At 40.9% G+C, this 18,168-nt stretch overlaps 1 protein-coding gene and 1 pseudogene across 2 annotated transcripts in view; both read left to right on the forward strand.

The window, feature by feature from the left end:
* Positions 1 to 18,168, forward strand: part of Copa (COPI coat complex subunit alpha) — a 48,222-nt gene that overhangs the window by 4,426 nt on the left and 25,628 nt on the right. For both annotated transcript variants that reach the window (XM_052737643.1, XM_052737645.1), the window contains exons 2-8: positions 1,743 to 1,856; positions 3,109 to 3,182; positions 5,425 to 5,505; positions 7,588 to 7,664; positions 8,679 to 8,788; positions 14,305 to 14,414; positions 16,816 to 16,915. In XM_052737643.1, coding sequence (XP_052593603.1) covers positions 1,743 to 1,856; positions 3,109 to 3,182; positions 5,425 to 5,505; positions 7,588 to 7,664; positions 8,679 to 8,788; positions 14,305 to 14,414; positions 16,816 to 16,915 — 666 coding nt within the window. The remainder of the gene's footprint in view (positions 1 to 1,742; positions 1,857 to 3,108; positions 3,183 to 5,424; positions 5,506 to 7,587; positions 7,665 to 8,678; positions 8,789 to 14,304; positions 14,415 to 16,815; positions 16,916 to 18,168) is intronic.
* LOC128109528 (60S ribosomal protein L35a-like) lies at positions 2,275 to 2,728 on the forward strand (annotated as a pseudogene).

Genomic DNA, 18,168 nt, shown 5'->3' on the forward strand with positions numbered 1-18,168 from the left:
AACAAAGATGACTAAAATATACTTGAAAAATACCAGAAAAGGGAGAGCACTAGAGGTCTGTATGGGTTCCCTCAGGCCTTTGTTAGAGTGTTGATAGGTACATCCATGTGAGAAAAATATCCAAGAAAAGATATTAGAAAAGAGCCATCAGGAGGTGTTTGTGGGGCTGGAGAGATGGCCCAGTGGTGTTAAGAACACTTGCTACTCTTGCAGAGGACCCAGGTTCAGTTCTCAGCATCCACATGGTGGCTCATAACTCCAGTTACAAATGGGGATCTGACACCCTCTTCTGACCTCCATAGGCACCAGGCATGCATGTGGTGCACATAGACACAAGCAAAATACTCGTACACATAAAAAAAGTATTAAAAAATTGAGGTAGTTATGGTGGTTATACATACCTATAATCCCAACACTGGGAGGCTGAGGTGGTAAGATTGTGATTTTTAGGTTAGCCTAGACATAAGAGTGAGTGAGGTCTGTCTTTTTTAAAAAGAGAAAAAATGATAATTGAGGGCTAGAGAGATGGCTTAGTGGTTAAGAGCACTTGCTCTTCCAGAGGACACAAGTTCAGTTCCCAGAACCCATGTCAGGGGGCTCACAACCACCTGTAACTCCAGTACCAGAGGATCCAACACATCTGGCCTTCATAGGTACCTGCACTTATGTGTATACACACACACACACACACACACACACACACACACACACACACACACACCCCTACACATAATTAAAAATAATACAAAAACAATCTTTTTTTTAAAGATTTGTTTTATGTATATGTGAGTGATCACCAGAAGAGGGCATCAGACCCCACTGTAGATGGTTATGAGTCACCTTGTGGTTGCTGGGAATTGAACTCAAGACCTCTAGAAGAGCAGCCAGTGCTCTTAACCTCTGAACCATCTCTCTAGCCCCACAAAAATGAATCTTAATAACTTTTAGATAAAGAATGAAAAGAGAAAGCAGAGCAATTATCCCTGGAGTTCACACAAAGCTGAAAATAGTCTGTGCCCACAAACAAAGATTTCTTGTGGGGCTGGAGAAATGGATTTCCTGCCATTATTGAACATCCTCTAGAGACCCTCTGGTGGGTATTCCCTTAGCAGTGGTTCCAATTAGACCTAGACTATAAAGGCAGCTGTAGATTCACAGTAACAAACTTAAGGTCATATCTGTCAGGTGATTCCAGCTAAGATGGACCTCAGAACAAAGCCCAGCAATGTTTAAAGAAATGCCTAACAATAAGATTTATTGTATTTGGTATCCAATATAAAGCTAGTATCAGCTGGGTAGTGACGCTGTACCCCTTTAATCCCAGCACTCAGGAGGCAGAGGCAGGCGGATCTCTGTGAGTTCCAGGACAGCCAGGGCTACACAGACATACTTTAAAAATTAGGGGAGGACTGGAGAGATGGCTCAGAGGTTAAGAGCACTGGCTGCTCTTCCAGAGGTCCTGAGTTCAATTCCCAGCAATCACATGGTGGCTCACAATCATCTATAATGAGATCCGGTGCCCTCTTCTGGCCTGCAGGCAGAACACTGTATACATAATAAATCTTTAGAAACAAAAAAAAAGAAAAAAAATTAGGGGAAAAGTTAGCAAGCATGTTGAAGGAATAGATGGATAGCCAGCCTCTGGTTAATCTAGTTGTTCCTTTTTTTACCAGACTTGACAAAAGAAGACATCAGGGACCTTACCTCATTGTATAATTTTCTGCTTTTTCACCCTTCCCCAGGCCTTAGTTTTCATCCCAAAAGACCCTGGATCCTGACCAGTTTACACAATGGGGTCATCCAGTTATGGGACTACCGGATGTGTACTCTTATTGACAAGTTTGATGAACATGATGGTAAGTTAGTTTCTAGGGGAAAATTGAAATATATAATTATTGGGGCTAGAGAGATGGCTCAGTGGTGAAAGTGCTAACTGTTCTTGCAGAGGACCTGAGTCCAGTTCCCTGCCCCACATCAATCCAGGGCTCACAACCACCTGTAACTCCAGCTCTAGGGGATCTGGTACTCTCTCTCTCTCAGCCTCCACTAGTACTTCACATGTGCACATGCATATGCACATAATGAAGATGAATATTTCTTAAAGGCTGAGTATTTATCATCCTGTAGGGTGATTTAATCATTCCCCAACTAAGAATCCCTGTCTCAACACCCCCCCCCCAAAAAAAAAAGAAGAAGAATCTTACTGGGGCATTTTCCACCATCTTGGCACCTGTGGAGGCCTGCTGGGTACAGAACTTCTAAAAGGCAAATCTGTCTGGAAGGCTGTGGTGCAAGATTATTTTTGCTGGCTATAGTGAGGTGTCTGAAACCAAAGAGAGCACACAGCTCTTCTTAAAATTGAAGGTGTTTATGGCCGAGATAAAACTGAATTCTACTTAGAAAAGAGATGAATGCATATGTGTGTACACACACACACACACACACACACACACACACACACACACACACACATATGACTCCTGGAGGCAAACCAAAAGCCAGAGTGATCTGGGGAAAGGACACTCAGGTATAGAAACAGTGGCATGGTTCATGCCAAATTCTGAAGCAACCTTCCCGCAAAGGCCATTGGACACAGAATCCATGTGGTGGTGTACCCCTCAAAGATCTAAGCTAATGAAAAGTAAATATATAAAAATGGGTCTGGGGGCTGGAGAGATGGCTCGGAGGTTAAGAGCCCTGGCTGCTCTTCCTGAGGTCCTGAGTTCAATTCCCAGCAAGCACATGGTGGCTCAAAACCATCTGTAATGTGATCTGGTGCCCTCTTCTGGTGTGCAGACAGAACACTGTATACATAATAAATAAATAAATCTTTTAAAAATAAAAAAAATAAATAAAAAATAAAAATGGGTCTGTACTTTCGTTAAATGGAAAAGATTCTTAATAGGCACTGGTGAGATGGCTCAGAGGGTAATAAACAAGCACTGCCAAGCCTGAGTTTCCTGAGTTCTAGCCCCACGGCCCATATGGTAGAAGGTGAGAATTAACTCTGCAACTTGTCTTCTGACCTCTGCACATGCACCACACACTTATACACAAATAAGTAGAGGATAATTTCCCTTAACCTACATTGCCTGCCTTCTTCCTTAGGTCCAGTGCGAGGCATTGACTTCCATAAGCAGCAGCCACTGTTCGTCTCTGGAGGAGATGACTATAAGATTAAGGTACAGGTGATCTGTCACAGCTGGGAATAATGGATAGGAGAATGTGGTAAGGTTTGGGAATTAAGGAACTGAAAGACAGGAGAATTCATTTTATAGAACTTAGACTTCTAACATTATCCAAAACACTTATCCTGCAAACACTTATTGAATATTTATATATCAGAAACTTCTTTTGTGTGGAAATTGAATAGATAAATACAAAGTGACTTTTGTTCTCAAGGAGCCTTTATTCTAATACAAGAGATAAATGTATACTCAAATGATAGCCTGTAGCTTGGTTTTATGTTTCAACTTGACACAAGCTAGTCATCAGAGGAAGGAGCCTCAGTTGAGGAAATGCTACCATGAGATCCAGCTGTAAGACATTTCCTCATTTAGTGATCAATGGGGGAGGGCCCAGCCCATTGTGGGTACTGCCATCCATGGACAGGTGGTGCTAGGTTCTATAAGAAGGTGGGCTGAGCAAGCCAAGGGAAGGAACCCAGTAAGCAGCACCCTTCATGACCTCAGTATCAGCTCCCGCCTCCAGTTTTCCACCCTGTTTGGGTTCCTGTCCTTACTTCCTTCTATAATGAACAATGATGTGGAAGTAGTCACCAAATAAACCCTGTCCTCCCCAACTTGCTTTTTGCTCATGGTGTTTCGTTGTAGCAATAGAAACCCTAACTAAGACATATAGTTTGGTGAATGATATAATAAATACTCAAAACAGGAAAGAACATCCCAGGTTCAGAGATGGACATGACATAGCTCGATGTGTTTGAGAATCTCCAGTTCCTGTTAGAGAGAGAAAATCTAGAGATGGTAAATGAGGGGGCAGAAAATAGATGGACCTTGAAGATAGGTGAGATCATGAGTGTGTTTGCAGTGCTCGGGAGTTCTCTTGGTACTACACAATCGTGGAACCAATACTGGGGCTTATATAGAGGAGTGGTATAAGATTTAAATTGATTTTAATTTTTTTAATTACTCAAATAATAACAAAGAAAAGATTGGGTGAATTGGGAAGGACTAAAGACATAGGTACCAATGAGGAAACTGTTTTATAAGTGCTTGTGGAAAGTGACCAGAGCCTGAACTTAGGCAATACCATTTGAAATGGAGAGAAGGAGATGGATATGAGAGCTTAAGAAAAGAACCAGTGGTTGTTGATGGTGGATATTGGAGGGATGATAAAGAACGGTGAATGAGATACCATTGCTGTATTTTTCTCCTCACTGCTGGGGATTGATCTTAGGGCCTAATGTGTCTTTGGCAAGTACTCTACCACTGAGTTACATCCCCAGCCCTAATAGGTCATTAACTTGGAAAGACAAATCTGTAGTAGGTATAGTTTTCTGGAGTTTGGGAAAATGGATCATTCTGTATTGGTTCTAATGTGCTTGAGGTACCTAGGAGACTCACTGAAGATATTTGGAATTTGTCAGCAGGAAGGAGGGAGCTAAAGCTTAGTGTCGAAGATGCTGCACAGGGAATAGTTTGAATGATAGACAAATGATAATCTAAGAAAGAGAGAGACAGCAGTCCCTTGAGCCCATTCCCATGTGTGGATATGTCTTACATTCTGTGACTTTCCTTTGAGAAACCTATATTCACGCTCTTGGATGTGTCTTACTTTCTTCTGAGTACCTCTCTTTCTCTTATCCCTTGTGCTTAAGTCTGCATTAAGATATCTTTATTAAACCCCAACTCTACTTAAAGGAGAAAAGAAGTATTGTAGGAAAGAGTAATTTTATAGTTTGGAGATAAACCAAGGAAAAGCCAAGGAAGAAGGCAGTTTGGGGAAAGATGAAGTCGTCAGAGTAAGATACAGACTAAGAAGAAACCTTTAGATTGTCAAGTTAGGAGCTTATTAGTAATAGCAGCACCTTAATGCTAGGTGAGCTAGTCAATAGAAATAGGCAGTTCTTTGAAGGTTGATTACAATAAAGGTAAAAGATAGTGCAGCAACTTTATCTCTCCAAGAATAGATTTCAAGGCTGGGGGTGTGGCTCATTTAAGTGGAATACTTATCTAATGTTTTTGAGGTTTAGCCCCATATAAAACTGGGTCTCAGCACTCAGGAATTGGAGGCAGGATTAGCAATTCAAGGTCGTTGTTGGCTACATAGCAAGTGTGAGGACCACCTGGGCTATGTGAACCCCTGTCTTAAACAAGCAAGCAAAGAAGAAGAACCTGATGAGACTTTGAGAAGTCTAAGATGCTTACATCCTATTCTTTGGTTGAATTTCTGTCTTTCCAGGTTTGGAATTATAAACTCCGGCGTTGTCTCTTCACATTGCTTGGGCACTTGGATTATATCCGTACCACATTTTTTCATCATGTAAGTGGCTGTTGACCTTCATTATGCAACGTGCTGTAATTTCTCCATAGTAATCTATATGCCTGATCTGACCAACTGACCACCCAACCAACCTTCCTTCCTTCCTTTTTTTTTTTTTTGCCGTGCTGGGCATTGGACCTAGTGTCTTGTGAATACCAGCAAAATGCTCTGCCATTGAGCTATATCCCAGCAGTAGTCTCTGTAGCCTCAGGAGACCATGCTTTCGGGTTGAGGGGGATAGTTCAGTTGGTAAGTGCTTCCTCACTAAAATAGGGATATGAGTTCAATCCCCAACACCCATGTAAAAAGCCAAGCATGGGGGCTGGAGAGATGGTTCAGTGGTTAAGAGCACTGGCTGCTCTTGCAGAGGACCAAGGTTCAGTTCCCAGCACCCACATGGTGGCTCACACCCACCTGTAACTCCAGTTCCAGGGGATCCAATGCCCTCTTCTGACCTTCACAGGCACCAGGCATATATGTGGTAAACAGATATACATGCAGACAAAACATTCATAAAAGAAATAAAAATAAAAAAATAAAAAGCCGCCGGGCGGTGGTGGCGCACGCCTTTGATCCCAGCACTCGGGAGGCAGAGCCAGGCGGATCTCTGTGAGTTCGAGGCCAGCCTGGTCTACAGAGTGAGTTCCAGGAAAGGCGCAAAGCTACACAGAGAAACCCTGTCTCGAAAAACCAAAAAAATAAAAAAATAAAAAGCCAAGCGTGGTAGCACAGAGTTGTAATACCAGTGCTAGGGAGACAGAGATAGACAACTGAGGTTATACTCAGTTTAATTGGATCCAGTGGGCTCTGAGAGGGAGTCATTGCTTTTCTGTAGAGAAATGTAGGGATTTTATTTTGTTTGCTGATCTGTCAAATAAAAGTGAGTAGGCTGATCCCATGTATGGTGTTGTTATTAAGCATTAGATAGGCCCAGAAGGTTAAAGTAACACACCATTTGGATGAACTAATAAACATTTTGAAGTATTAACAATTAGGTTTCTGGGCTGGAGAGATGGCTCAGCGGTTAAGAGTACTTACTGACTGCTCTTCCAAAGGTTCTGAGTTCAATACCCAGCAACCACATGGTGGCTCACAACCATCTGTACTGAGATCTGGTGCCCTCTTCTGGCCTGCAGGCATATATGCAGGCAGAACACTGTATACATAGTAAATAAATCTTTAAAAAAAAAAAAAAAAAAAAAAATCAGGTTCCTCTGTGGATTTGGGGATCTGGTGGAGCCTGTTCCCTTAGCCAGGCTTAGGCTCTCTTCCTTCTTTAATCTCTCAAGTCTTTCTCTCTCTCAATGGGCTTTTTATGTAGCCATGTCTGCCTTGGAACTCACTATATAGACAGGTTGGCCCTTAACTCAGAGACCCCCTGGCTTCTGTCTCCCAAGTGCTGGAGTTAAAGGTGAGAGCCATCATGCCTTGCCATTTGTTGGTTTGATAGTAGATTAGAGAGTAATTAGAGATGCCTGGCCTCTTAGTCTAATCCCGTCATGTCTAAGATCTCCTTATAATTCAGTGCTATAATTCAAGTAAGCAAGTATTTACTGATTGAGTTTACTTATTTCCTTAAAAAATTAAAGGTGTTGGGTAGGGATTAGGGACATGGATTTTGTTTTGTTTTGTTTTTTGAAACAGGGTCTCACTATGTTGTTCTGGCTGTCTTGGAACTCACAATGTAGACCATGCTGACTTCAAACTCAAAGAGATCCACCTGCCTTTTCCTCTCAAGTGCTGGGATTAGCATTAAAGGCATGCCTCCCAGCACACGGGTGGCAAAGGCAGGCAGATCTCTATGAGGCCAACATGATCTACATTGTGAGTTCCAGATCAGCCAAGGCCACATAGAAAGGTTGAAAGTATGTATATGTCTCTTTACTAAAAACTAGAGCTACAACTATGAATAAGAAGCTGGGCACTTGTGACTACATAGTTTAAGGCTAACCTAAACTACATAGTGTCTGAAAAAACAAGGGCTGGGGATGTAACTCAGTAATAGAATACTTGTCAAGCGTGCATAAGGCTCTGGCCTGACAGAACAAAATTGTTTAGAGCCCTGTCTGAAATGTCTTCCAGGAGTATCCTTGGATTCTGAGTGCCTCAGATGACCAGACCATTCGAGTGTGGAACTGGCAATCTAGAACCTGTGTCTGGTAAACCAAGAGGCAGTAGCCTCAAAAAAGGGTTTTGATTCTTTCTAAGTATTTATAATCAGCCACTTCTCAGGTCAGTCATCTTCCTTCCCAGGCAGGCCATGTCTGCTGATTAATTACTGATCATATTTGTAGGATTCTTTTAAATATAATAATATCAGACTGGATTTGTGATAACAAGAAGAGTAGGTCATATAACTAGGCTTTTGGAGTAGAAGGTTTAGTTCCTGTTCAGTTCTATTCCCATAGAGCTTGAGTTGGGATATAGACAATGAATCTTAGTGTTTGGACTAAGATTGCATTTATTTTCATATCTTCATAAGTCTTTAATCTGAGAGTTATGTAATCTCAGTTCCATGAAATTAGTAATATTTAAATACTAAACAATTAGTGTCAGAAAAGAGAACTGTTGGAGTAGGCAGAGAGGTGCCACAGAAGCCTGGTGACTGAGTTTGACCCATGTAAAGATGGAAGGAGAGAACTAACTCCACGTGGCACCCACTGCTGCCGCTCCCTAATAAGAAAATAATACTAATTAAAAAAACAAAAAACCTTTTTGTCTGAGTTTTTTTGTTTTTGTTTTTGTTTGGTTGGTTGGTTTTTCGAGACAGGGTTTCTCTGTGTAGCCCTGGCTATCCTAGAACTCGCTCTGTAGACCATGCTGGTCTCAAACTCAGAGATCTGCCTGCCTCTGCCTCCTGGCTTGGATCAAAGGCATGTGCCTCCACTGCCTGGCCAAAAAATATATAATTTCAGAAAGAGCTATTAGCTGAACACACCTTTAATCCCAGCACTCGGGATTAAAAGAACCACCAAAACAAACAAACAAACAAACAAAAAAGGAACCATTGTTTGCCCAGGTGGCATTGCTTATTACTAGTTCAGAATGGTTAGGATGACTTGCATTGCTGCCACAAAAACATAATCAGAAAAGCATCCATTGACTGTGAAGAAAGGTGTTTAGCTTAGGAGCCTGTTGACTTCTCCCTTTAATTTCATGCTTTTTCCTTGCAGTGTGTTAACGGGACACAACCATTACGTAATGTGTGCTCAGTTCCACCCCTCTGAAGACCTGGTGGTGTCAGCTAGCCTGGACCAGACTGTTCGCGTTTGGGATATTTCTGGTGAGCTGCCCAAGTTCAGGGGACAATCTAGTTATGTCTGGCGCAAAACTGCAATTGCTTAAAACAGCAAGGGTATTTGGCTTAGAACAATAAAATTCAGAATATTCCATTCCTGTATATTATCTTTGTTTTTAAAGGTATTGAATCTGCTTTGATGTTCTTCATGTTAGCAGTATTTCCTGTGAAAGTGGCTTACTCTAGGAAGCTAATTTGATTTCTTTAGTTAGCTCAGATTTTCATTAAAATATGTACATTTAAATTATTTGATTAAGAACCAAGCTTTTCCCTCAAATAAGATACACATTTTATAAAAAAAGAAGAAAAGAAAAATGAGAATATGCAAATAAACAGGATTTGTGAACCCTGTTGTCTTATTTATAAATAGAAATGTCTCCCTATTAGATTTCTTCTATAGTGAAGAACATAGAGAGGGAAGGAGTTGGCAAATTTTTTATTCAATAAGCTTTCTAAGAACTTTGGATAATTAGGCCAATTCCTCCTGTCATAATTTATATATAATGATTTTTGAGATAAAGATTGAAAGTTTAATGTCATACAGAGATCTAAAATGTTGCCACACAGAGAATTTAAATACTGAGAGAAGATTCTATCTATGGCATGTGTGGAGGGGCTTCATGTTGGAATAGGGAACTGAGACTCAAAATGCTGTGCTGCTCTACCCAGTTACATTAAAAAAAACCAAAAACTCACTGACTGAATTATCTTTTTTTGCCACTTCTATTCTAAGTGATTGAGTTCTTAGGAAAGTCATGAGACTGCAAAACAGTGTTTCTTCCCAAAACAGGAAGGCTCTCGTGGGCCCTTACCTGCTTCTCTGTGGAAGTAAAAGAGTTAGCTTTCTCTTTATACTACTAAAGTGGTAAACACCCAGCTTCTCTCTGACAGTGCTGGTCTAGGAGCATTTACTAGTCGCTGTTTTTATAAACCATTAGTGAATAGCAAGTGAAAAGAATGAATTCCTGAATACAACATTTGGAACATTTTAGTAGCAATTACAATTTATGTATTGTACCAAGGGAATTGGGCATGGTCTTGCATGCTGTAATTCCAGCACTTGGGAGGTAGAAACAGGAGGATCAGGAATTCAAAGTCATTCTTGACTACATAATGAGTTCAAGGCCAGCCTGGACTGCATGAGACCCTTTCTCAACAAAACCAAAAGGGGAAAAAAAAAACGAAGCAAGTCAAGGAGAGAGGTGGGCAGTTGGAGAGTGTGTCATTGTACCATGCTGTCTCTGCAGTTTTCAATAGCTTAGAATTGCAAGACAGTGGTGTAAACAAGACTGTTTTGGAGATAGGGCAGTTATGTTCATCCTCTAGGGCTTTGCCATTGCAGTTTTCCGTCAGACTGACTAGGCTATTTGAAGTACACCCAGATGTGACCAGCCATGCCAACAGGAGGAGCTCAGTACAGGCACTGTGAGCCTGTGCCCTCTCCTCACTGCCAGTACTGGGGAGCTTAGCATTCACTCTGTAGTAATCTAGCTGTGGCTTTCCATAGGGTTTCTCCTTGCACACATTCAAGACACTCTCTGTCTTGGGATATATGTCCCTAATGAGGTTGGCCCCCAGCTCATGCTGTCCCCGCTGATCAGGGAAAGTTATGTAGAACAGTTTGAGTTCTGTGAGAAAGATGCTAGAGGAAGTATCTTTTTTTTTTAATTTATTTTATGTGCATTGGTGTTTTGCTTGCACATGTCTGTGTACAGACAGTTGTAAGCTGCCATGTGGGTACTGGGAATTGAACTCAGGTCCTCTGGAAGAGCAGTCAGTGCTCTTAACTGCTGAGCCATCTCTCCAGCCCCTAGAGGAAGTATCTTGAGTGACTTTTCTCAGTTCTCCCAGGAATGGTGTACAGCTAATTCTGTCCTAGAGCATACGTTGATTTCATTCCCAAACTGTTGTTTTTAGGTATTAGGGGTTCGTCCCTAAAGCATTGGTTGAGAATGTTCAGCCCTTGTGCTGCTCCACTGTAAAAGAACCACTTGTGCCACCTGCTGCTAGCACAGCATGTTCCCTGTGGTCTAGCTAAAGTGATTAAGGAAATAAATATATGTTTATAAATCTGTTAATTAAAATAAGAAGCAATTTGGGGAAGTAAAGTGACTAGGTTCTCATTTGTGACCATGAAATGCCCAGGGCAAGAAGTATTTTCTTCACTTTTTACAGGCAGAAAACATGTTTACATCAAAATTAAGGACCTTAGATTAGAGGAGTGAGGGAGAGTATGACCTTAGTGGGCTTTGTGTTGCTCTTGAATGTGTGAATTGCATGGATTGCTATGTGGTATTGCAATTGCTATAATTGGTAAATGTTATAGTGAGAATATTGTACTAACTTGCTATACTAATGTGAATGCTCTTTATCATTTCTCTGCTGACTCTGTTGACTTAAAGTAATCCCTTTGAGATGCTTTGGTATTTAAATAAGTGGAAGAGCATTGGGTTAGACTTTTTACACTTACATCTTCCTGTCCTCAAAATTAGCATACTCTTCAGAATTCCATTTTGCTTTAGTTCAGGTAAGTCTGAACACAGTAAGAGAAAACAGCTTTCAGATCTCTTAGGGTCTGACAATATTTCCAAGACAGGAAAGCACCTTCTGAATAAAGGACGTGAGTGCTCCCAAATTTAGGGGACCGTGACATTTCTGATTATTTTGGCTCTCTTGAAAAGAGCACTCTAAGTTAGTGGGTATCAACAAGAGAATGTAGAGCTCTTTAAAGGCAAAGCAATCCCTTAACTCCTCTCCCATGTGGATTTAACCCCTGGAGCTTACTGTAACCTGAATATTCTGTTAGCCTGGCAAAATCATTTGTTTTTAGAGGAAGAGTTTTAAAAACTAGCTGTGGAAGATGGGTTACTGTTTTAGCTTGTGCTTCCAAGTAAACTGTCAGTTAAATTATTTTAATATGCTTACACCTTTGCATGTCAAGCCCATGTAATTCAGGCTCACTCTTTGAAATATCCACTAAAATATATTAATATGCTGCCAAATCCTTTTCTCATCCCTCTCTCTTTCCTGCTTCCTCTGGTCCCCACTGGGAGGCATACAATAACTGGTCCGTTCTGAGAGTGTTCTCCTCTCCCTCTGGATTTGGGTAGCTGCTGTAGAAATTTTCCATCTGTCGCTCAGTCTTAGTGACTGGCTTGTTGAAGGCTCAAATATTTCTTCTCTAAGTATCTTTTCACTGCCTGTCACTATTCATCTGTTTCGCCCTTCCCCTATTCCTGGATCATTGCAGGCAAGTGCAACAAAGGCTTCAATTCTGTCGTCCAGCTTTCTGTTTAATGTGTTTGTTGAAGCTTATTGGAGGTGAAATTCCTCACAGCTGTCTGCTTTTGTATCTTTCTTTGAACCTGTTTCATACACTAGCCTCACTAGAAAAAGTTGACAGATCCTGTTAGAGGAACAAATGACATAAGTAAAAGACATACTTGTGGTCATGTATTTATGAAGCTTGAGGAGAGTGCTTCTCTTTTCCTCACTTATACCTGCAAGGGTTCTCTTGAGTTAGGCATTAGCTAATGTAAACTGCTCCTCCAGTGCTGAAGTTAGGTACTGTCCTAACAAGAGAAATACAGTGTAGTTTACAGCAATGGCGCAAGTGCAGTCATTGACCTTAACCTCTTTTTTCTTTCTCCACAGATGCCACATTTTAGTCTGAAGCTTCTTAGGTTTTATTTTCAGTGATATGCTTTATTTAGTCCCTGTTTTATGTATGAGTGCTCTGTCTGCATGTATGCCTGCATGCCAAAAGAGGGCATCAGATCCCACTAGAGATGACTGTGAACTGCCATGTGGTTGCTGGGAATTGAACTCAGGACCTTTGGAAGAGCAGCCAGTGCTTTTAACCGCTGAGCCATCTCTCTAGGCCCCTATTCCCTGTTTTAAAATAGTGCCTGTTTAAAAAATTTAACAAATGTTAGCTAACTTTATCTTATCATTTTTTTTTCTCCCAAATATTTTAAAAGGATTTTCATCCCAATTTTGTTTTGTTATATATAATTTGGTATGATATACATGTATTGCCCATCTCTAAGGGTTGTTATCAGAATTCAATCTGATACTGGTACTTTATAGTATAATTTTGGTTCTGGTTTTAACACAAGTAGTCAGCTTTCCCCCACCCCTCCGTGCTTTTTGAAATGGGGCTTTGCCCAGAAGCCCAAGCTAGCCTCAAACTTACTCGTAGCCCAGGCTTAACTTGTGACAGTCCTCCTGTCTCTACCTCCTGTGCAAAAATTGCATGTATAAGCCACCACACCTTACTTCAAGTAGTCATCTTTTAAAGATGTGTAGATGAATCATAAACATGGGTCATCCACAAATAAGACACTTCTTATCCTGGTGTCTTTTGCCTATCATTTAAAAATTATCAGCCATGAGCGGTGGCAGCTCATGAATGAATCCCAGCATTCAGGAGGCAGAGGCAGGTGGATCTCTGTGAGTTTGAGGCCAGCCTGGTATGCAGAGTGAGATCCTGCAGAGCCAGGGCTACACAGTGAAACCCTGTCTCAAAAAACAAACAAAACAATAAAAAAATTATCAGCAAAAAATAATTCCTCCCAGTGAAACTAGCAGCTATATGTTTTAATGGAAAAATACATATGTTTATATCTATAAGTAGCCTTTTATGCAAGAACATGAAAAATCATAACAGTTTTAATTATTTGGTGTCCTGTCCAAGGGGCAAGTGTGAGTACACTTTTTGCTAGTAACTTATTGCTGTATCTTCTCACAGTATTTGTAATTGGTCTTCCATACTAGATAGCTGTTTTAATATGTGAAGTTCTGCAATGCATCTGCAACATCTCTGTACTTGCTTCCAGTTTGGAAAACACTGAAATGCGATCTCCCCTGGGGCATTTCTTTACATTGCTTTTATCATGAGAATTGGAGATATGGCTCAGTGGTTAAGAGCGCTGACCACTCTTCCAAAGGACCTGGGGGTTCAATTCCCAGCACCCACTTGGCAGCTTACAAAGATCTGTAACTTCAGTTCCAGAGGATCTGTAGCTTTCTTCTGGCCTCTGAGGGCACTGGACATGCATGTGGTGCACAGATGTACATGCAGGCAAACACCCATACTCATCAAATAATAAAATACATTTTTTTTTAAGTAAAAAAATAAAATTTTAAGATGATGGGAAAGTAGACATTGAATGATTACCATTTGAGGCCACGTTTGGGGAAGATTGAAGAATGGAAAGTGCTATTAATCTGAAATAGACAGCACTTTGAGGTGAGATTTAATGAACTGAGTTGTGTTGGAAATTTGGGTTGGCTCCTAGTAGGGGGTCTTCTAAGAGTTAAGGAAGGAGCTAGTGTATATATACATAGGTAGGTGCTTATGAGCCCCTGTCCTCCTTCCATGTTTATTTGCCACTGTTTCTTTTTATCTTAGTCTTTCAGTATACCTTTGTGTGGTTCTGCTACTTTGCTCTTATGACATTATATTTGCATCTTTCATCCCACTCCTTAACCCTCCAAAGGTCTAAGGAAAAAAAATTTGTCTCCTGGTGCTGTGGAGTCAGATGTGAGAGGAATAACCGGGGTTGACCTGTTCGGAACCACAGATGCAGTGGTGAAGCATGTACTCGAGGTATTTATCTCTGTTGGTGGTGGTGAGTATGTGCTACCCTCTAGGGGAGCATCTCAGTATGCTGTTCATTTCATTTTCAGCTCTGTATGAATGTGTGATGTGTGTGGGCATGTGTGCCACAGCACATGTGTGGAGTCCAGAGGACAAGTTTGTAGAATAGGTTCTCTCCATCTTTTTGTGGGTACCAGCATTTGAACTGTGGCTTAGGGAGCAAGCATTTTATCCACCGAGCCATCTCGGTGGCCCATATTTTTCATTCTTTCAGCAAGGATTTCAGTGCCAGACACTATCTGAGGTTGGGAGAATAGAACTGAAAGTAAGCCAACAATGAAAGGGAGATTATGTGTCATCTCAGGGAGTGTTATGTCATCTTACAAATCCAGTGGGGAGAAAAGAAGAAAGCTGGACATGTGCTCTGTCACTGTCACAAAGCAGAGCCCAATCTTAGGTCTTGTGGAAGGAGGGATCCTAAAGAAATTCCATGAGAAGGACCAAGAACCAGTATGTATAAGAAACTTTGTTCACGATGGGGAATAGAAAGCACAAGGAAAAAAAAAACCTAGGTTTTCTAGTGGTGGTGCACGCCTTTAATCCCAGCACTCGGGAAGCAAAGGCAGGCAAATCTCTGTGAGTTCAAGACCAGCCTGGTCTACCTGGGACAACCAGGACTGTTACACAGAGAAACCCTGTCAAAAAAGAAAGAAGAAACTAGATTTTTTTTTAAATTAAAAAAAAAAAAAACAGTCTAAACCATATAACTACTCACTAAATGTGTACTGTTTAATCTCACAGATGGAAAAAAAAATGAGATTTAGAGAAATCACACAATTGGCCGAAGTCCAGGTGTATGCAGAGAACGTTGGGCTCCAAACGTGGCTCTAACTTGGAAACCAGATGCTTTTACAAATAAATAATACCCTTAAAAAATGCTTCTGAATTGCCGGGCTGTGGTGGCGCACGCCTTTAATCCCAGCACTCGGGAGGCAGAGGCAGGCGGATCTCTGTGAGTTCGAGGCCAGCCTGGGCTACCAAGTGAGTTCCAGGAAAGGTGCAAAGCTACGCAGAGAAACCCTGTCTCGAAAAACCAAAAAAAAAAAAAAAAAAAAAAAAATGCTTCTGAATCAACTACCTTATCCATAATTCTCTCAAAGAATGAAGTACGGCTATGTAAATAGAGTAGAGGCTATCTTGAACTCATCATCTTTAAACTTTTTGTCTTTATACTCTTTTAAATTTTTATAAGAATTCCAAAGAGTTTATTTATGTGTTATATCTGTCAATTTTAGCCATACTTGAAATAAAACAGGTTTTTTTAAAACGTTTTTTACTTGCAAATATATCTGTACCATATGAATGCCTTCAGAGACTGGAACAGGGCACTAGATCCTTTGGGACTGGAGTTGTAGGCAGCAGTTATGAGCAGTTGTGTATGGTTGCTGGGAACCAACCTGGGACCTTTTCAAGAAAAGTCAGTACTCTTAGCTTATGAGCCATCTCTTCAGCCCCTTGTTTTTGTTTTCTTTTTCTTTTCTTCCTTCCTTTGTTTGTTTATTTATTTATTTATTTTTGTGCTAGGAATTGAACCTGGTACCTTGCACACAGTAAGCACATGCTCTACCATTGAATTACACCTCCAGCCTAAAACTGAGAACCTTTAACATTATGGACTTTGTCAGCATACATCTCATTAGCTGTCAGAACACTGATGTCATTACCTATCATGTATCCTATGGAAAACATAGATAATAACAATAAAGGCAAATAAAGTCTTAGGATTAGGAAAATCGCTTTGAACTTACAGACTTTCCAGATGGATCTTGGAACTCTTCCAAGGGATTCCAGATCATACTTTGAAAACTTCTGCATTATCTTATAAAATAGGTCTTTATACTTAAGATGTTACAATTACTTAGAGAAATAAAACATGCATAGACAAGTAAAAAGGAAGGTAAAACATCCTAGATACAAATAAAACTGAATTTCCTGGTGGAAATCTTTGGAATGACCCATGAGAATTTGAAGTAGTAGTGGACAGATTGACATGGTTATTCTAATGTCCAGACCTTTACAATAAACCAGGTATAATGCCACATATCTGTACTCCAGGAGACTGAAACAGAAAGGTCTGGAGTTCAAACCCAGACAAGACCCTGTCTCAAAAAACCAAATCCAATGAAAATAAAACAACAGCAAACGAACTTTACATTGGCACAGTCCCTTGAGTCTTTACTTGAAGAGTGTTTCAGAGGGCTGGGGAAGAGCTCCGTGGTGGGGTGCTAGCTTAGCATGTGCAAGGCCCTGAACTAGAGTGCCCATATGCAGAAAAAGAAACCACCAGCATGATTGCTGCGAATTTTGTCTCTAAAGCTGTTTTGGAAGACCCACCTTTTCTTCTTAACAGGGTCATGATCGTGGAGTAAACTGGGCTGCCTTCCACCCCACTATGCCCCTTATTGTATCTGGGGCAGACGACCGGCAAGTGAAGATCTGGCGTATGAATGGTGAGTAAGGCGGCGGTGGTGTTGCCATATCCAAGAAAGTGACCGCTGGCTAGCAAGGGAAAGTAGCCAGGTTCTCTGGACTTTGATCTGTTTTCTTGCCTTAGGTGATTATTTCCTGCTAGTTCTAAGTGCATAGTCATTATCTCTTCCATTTTCCCCCATGACTGTTACCTGATTTTGAGAGACATGAGCATAGTTAAGAGTAAAAATTCGGCCGGGCGGTGGTGGCGCACGCCTTTAATCCCAGCACTCGGGAGGCAGAGCCAGGCGGATCTCTGTGAGTTCGAGGCCAGCCTGGGCTACCAAGTGAGTTCCAGGAAAGGCACAAAGCTACACAGAGAAACCCTGTCTCGAAAAACCAAAAAAAAAAAAAAAAAAAAAAAAGAGTAAAAATTCATGCAAGCATTTGACAAATAGTAACTTATTTTTTTAGATTGTGTTCAGGACTCTGTTTATATTATTGTGACTAAAAAACTCCATGCTATAGAGTTTATATTGTTCTAAAATGCCAGCTAGTGATATATACCAAGAAGATAAAATAGAATAAAAGCATAAAGAATTTTTTAATATAAGTATTGCAGTCAGTAAGGGCTCAGAATAAAAGAACAGAAATGTACAGAAAAACTAGGAAACTTAGAGCTGAGATAGCATGTGATAGTAGCTCCAGCTACTCAAGAGGCTGAGTCCGTAGGATTATTTGTTCCTAGGCGTTCAAAGCCAGCCTGTGCAACAAAGCAAAACTTTGTGTCACCTCAAAAAAGAGGGTGTTGGGGCCAGAGTAACTAACAACAAAATGAAACAAAACAAACAAACAAAATACATAAAAAGGAAGTGACTTACACACAAAAAAAACCCATTGCCCCATTTGGGGAAAAATTAATATTTTGCAGTAGTACTTAGCACTTGTAAGAGTATCACAGCTAGCTATAGATCATGTGGCGGTATATCCTTGCAGTTTCAGCATGTATGAGGTTGAGGCAGGAGGATTACAAGTACAAGACCAGCCTGAGCCACATAGCAAAACCTTGTCTCTTCAAAACACTGGGGCAATAGAAACGGCTCAGTGGACCTGCGGAGGACCTGATTGTGGTTCCTAGCATCCACGTCGGGTGTCTCACAGCCACCTGTTACTCCAGCTCTGGGGGATCCAGTGCCGCCTTCTGGCCTCCACGGGCTCTATACTTAGGTGTACAAACCCACACACAGATACACACACATAATTAAAAATACAAATAAAATCTTTTTTTCTTTAA

Source organism: Peromyscus californicus, unplaced genomic scaffold (assembly GCF_007827085.1).
Source record: "Peromyscus californicus insignis strain IS unplaced genomic scaffold, ASM782708v3 Scaffold_14__1_contigs__length_90479793_seg_2, whole genome shotgun sequence".
Taxonomy (NCBI): Eukaryota; Metazoa; Chordata; class Mammalia; order Rodentia; family Cricetidae; genus Peromyscus; species Peromyscus californicus.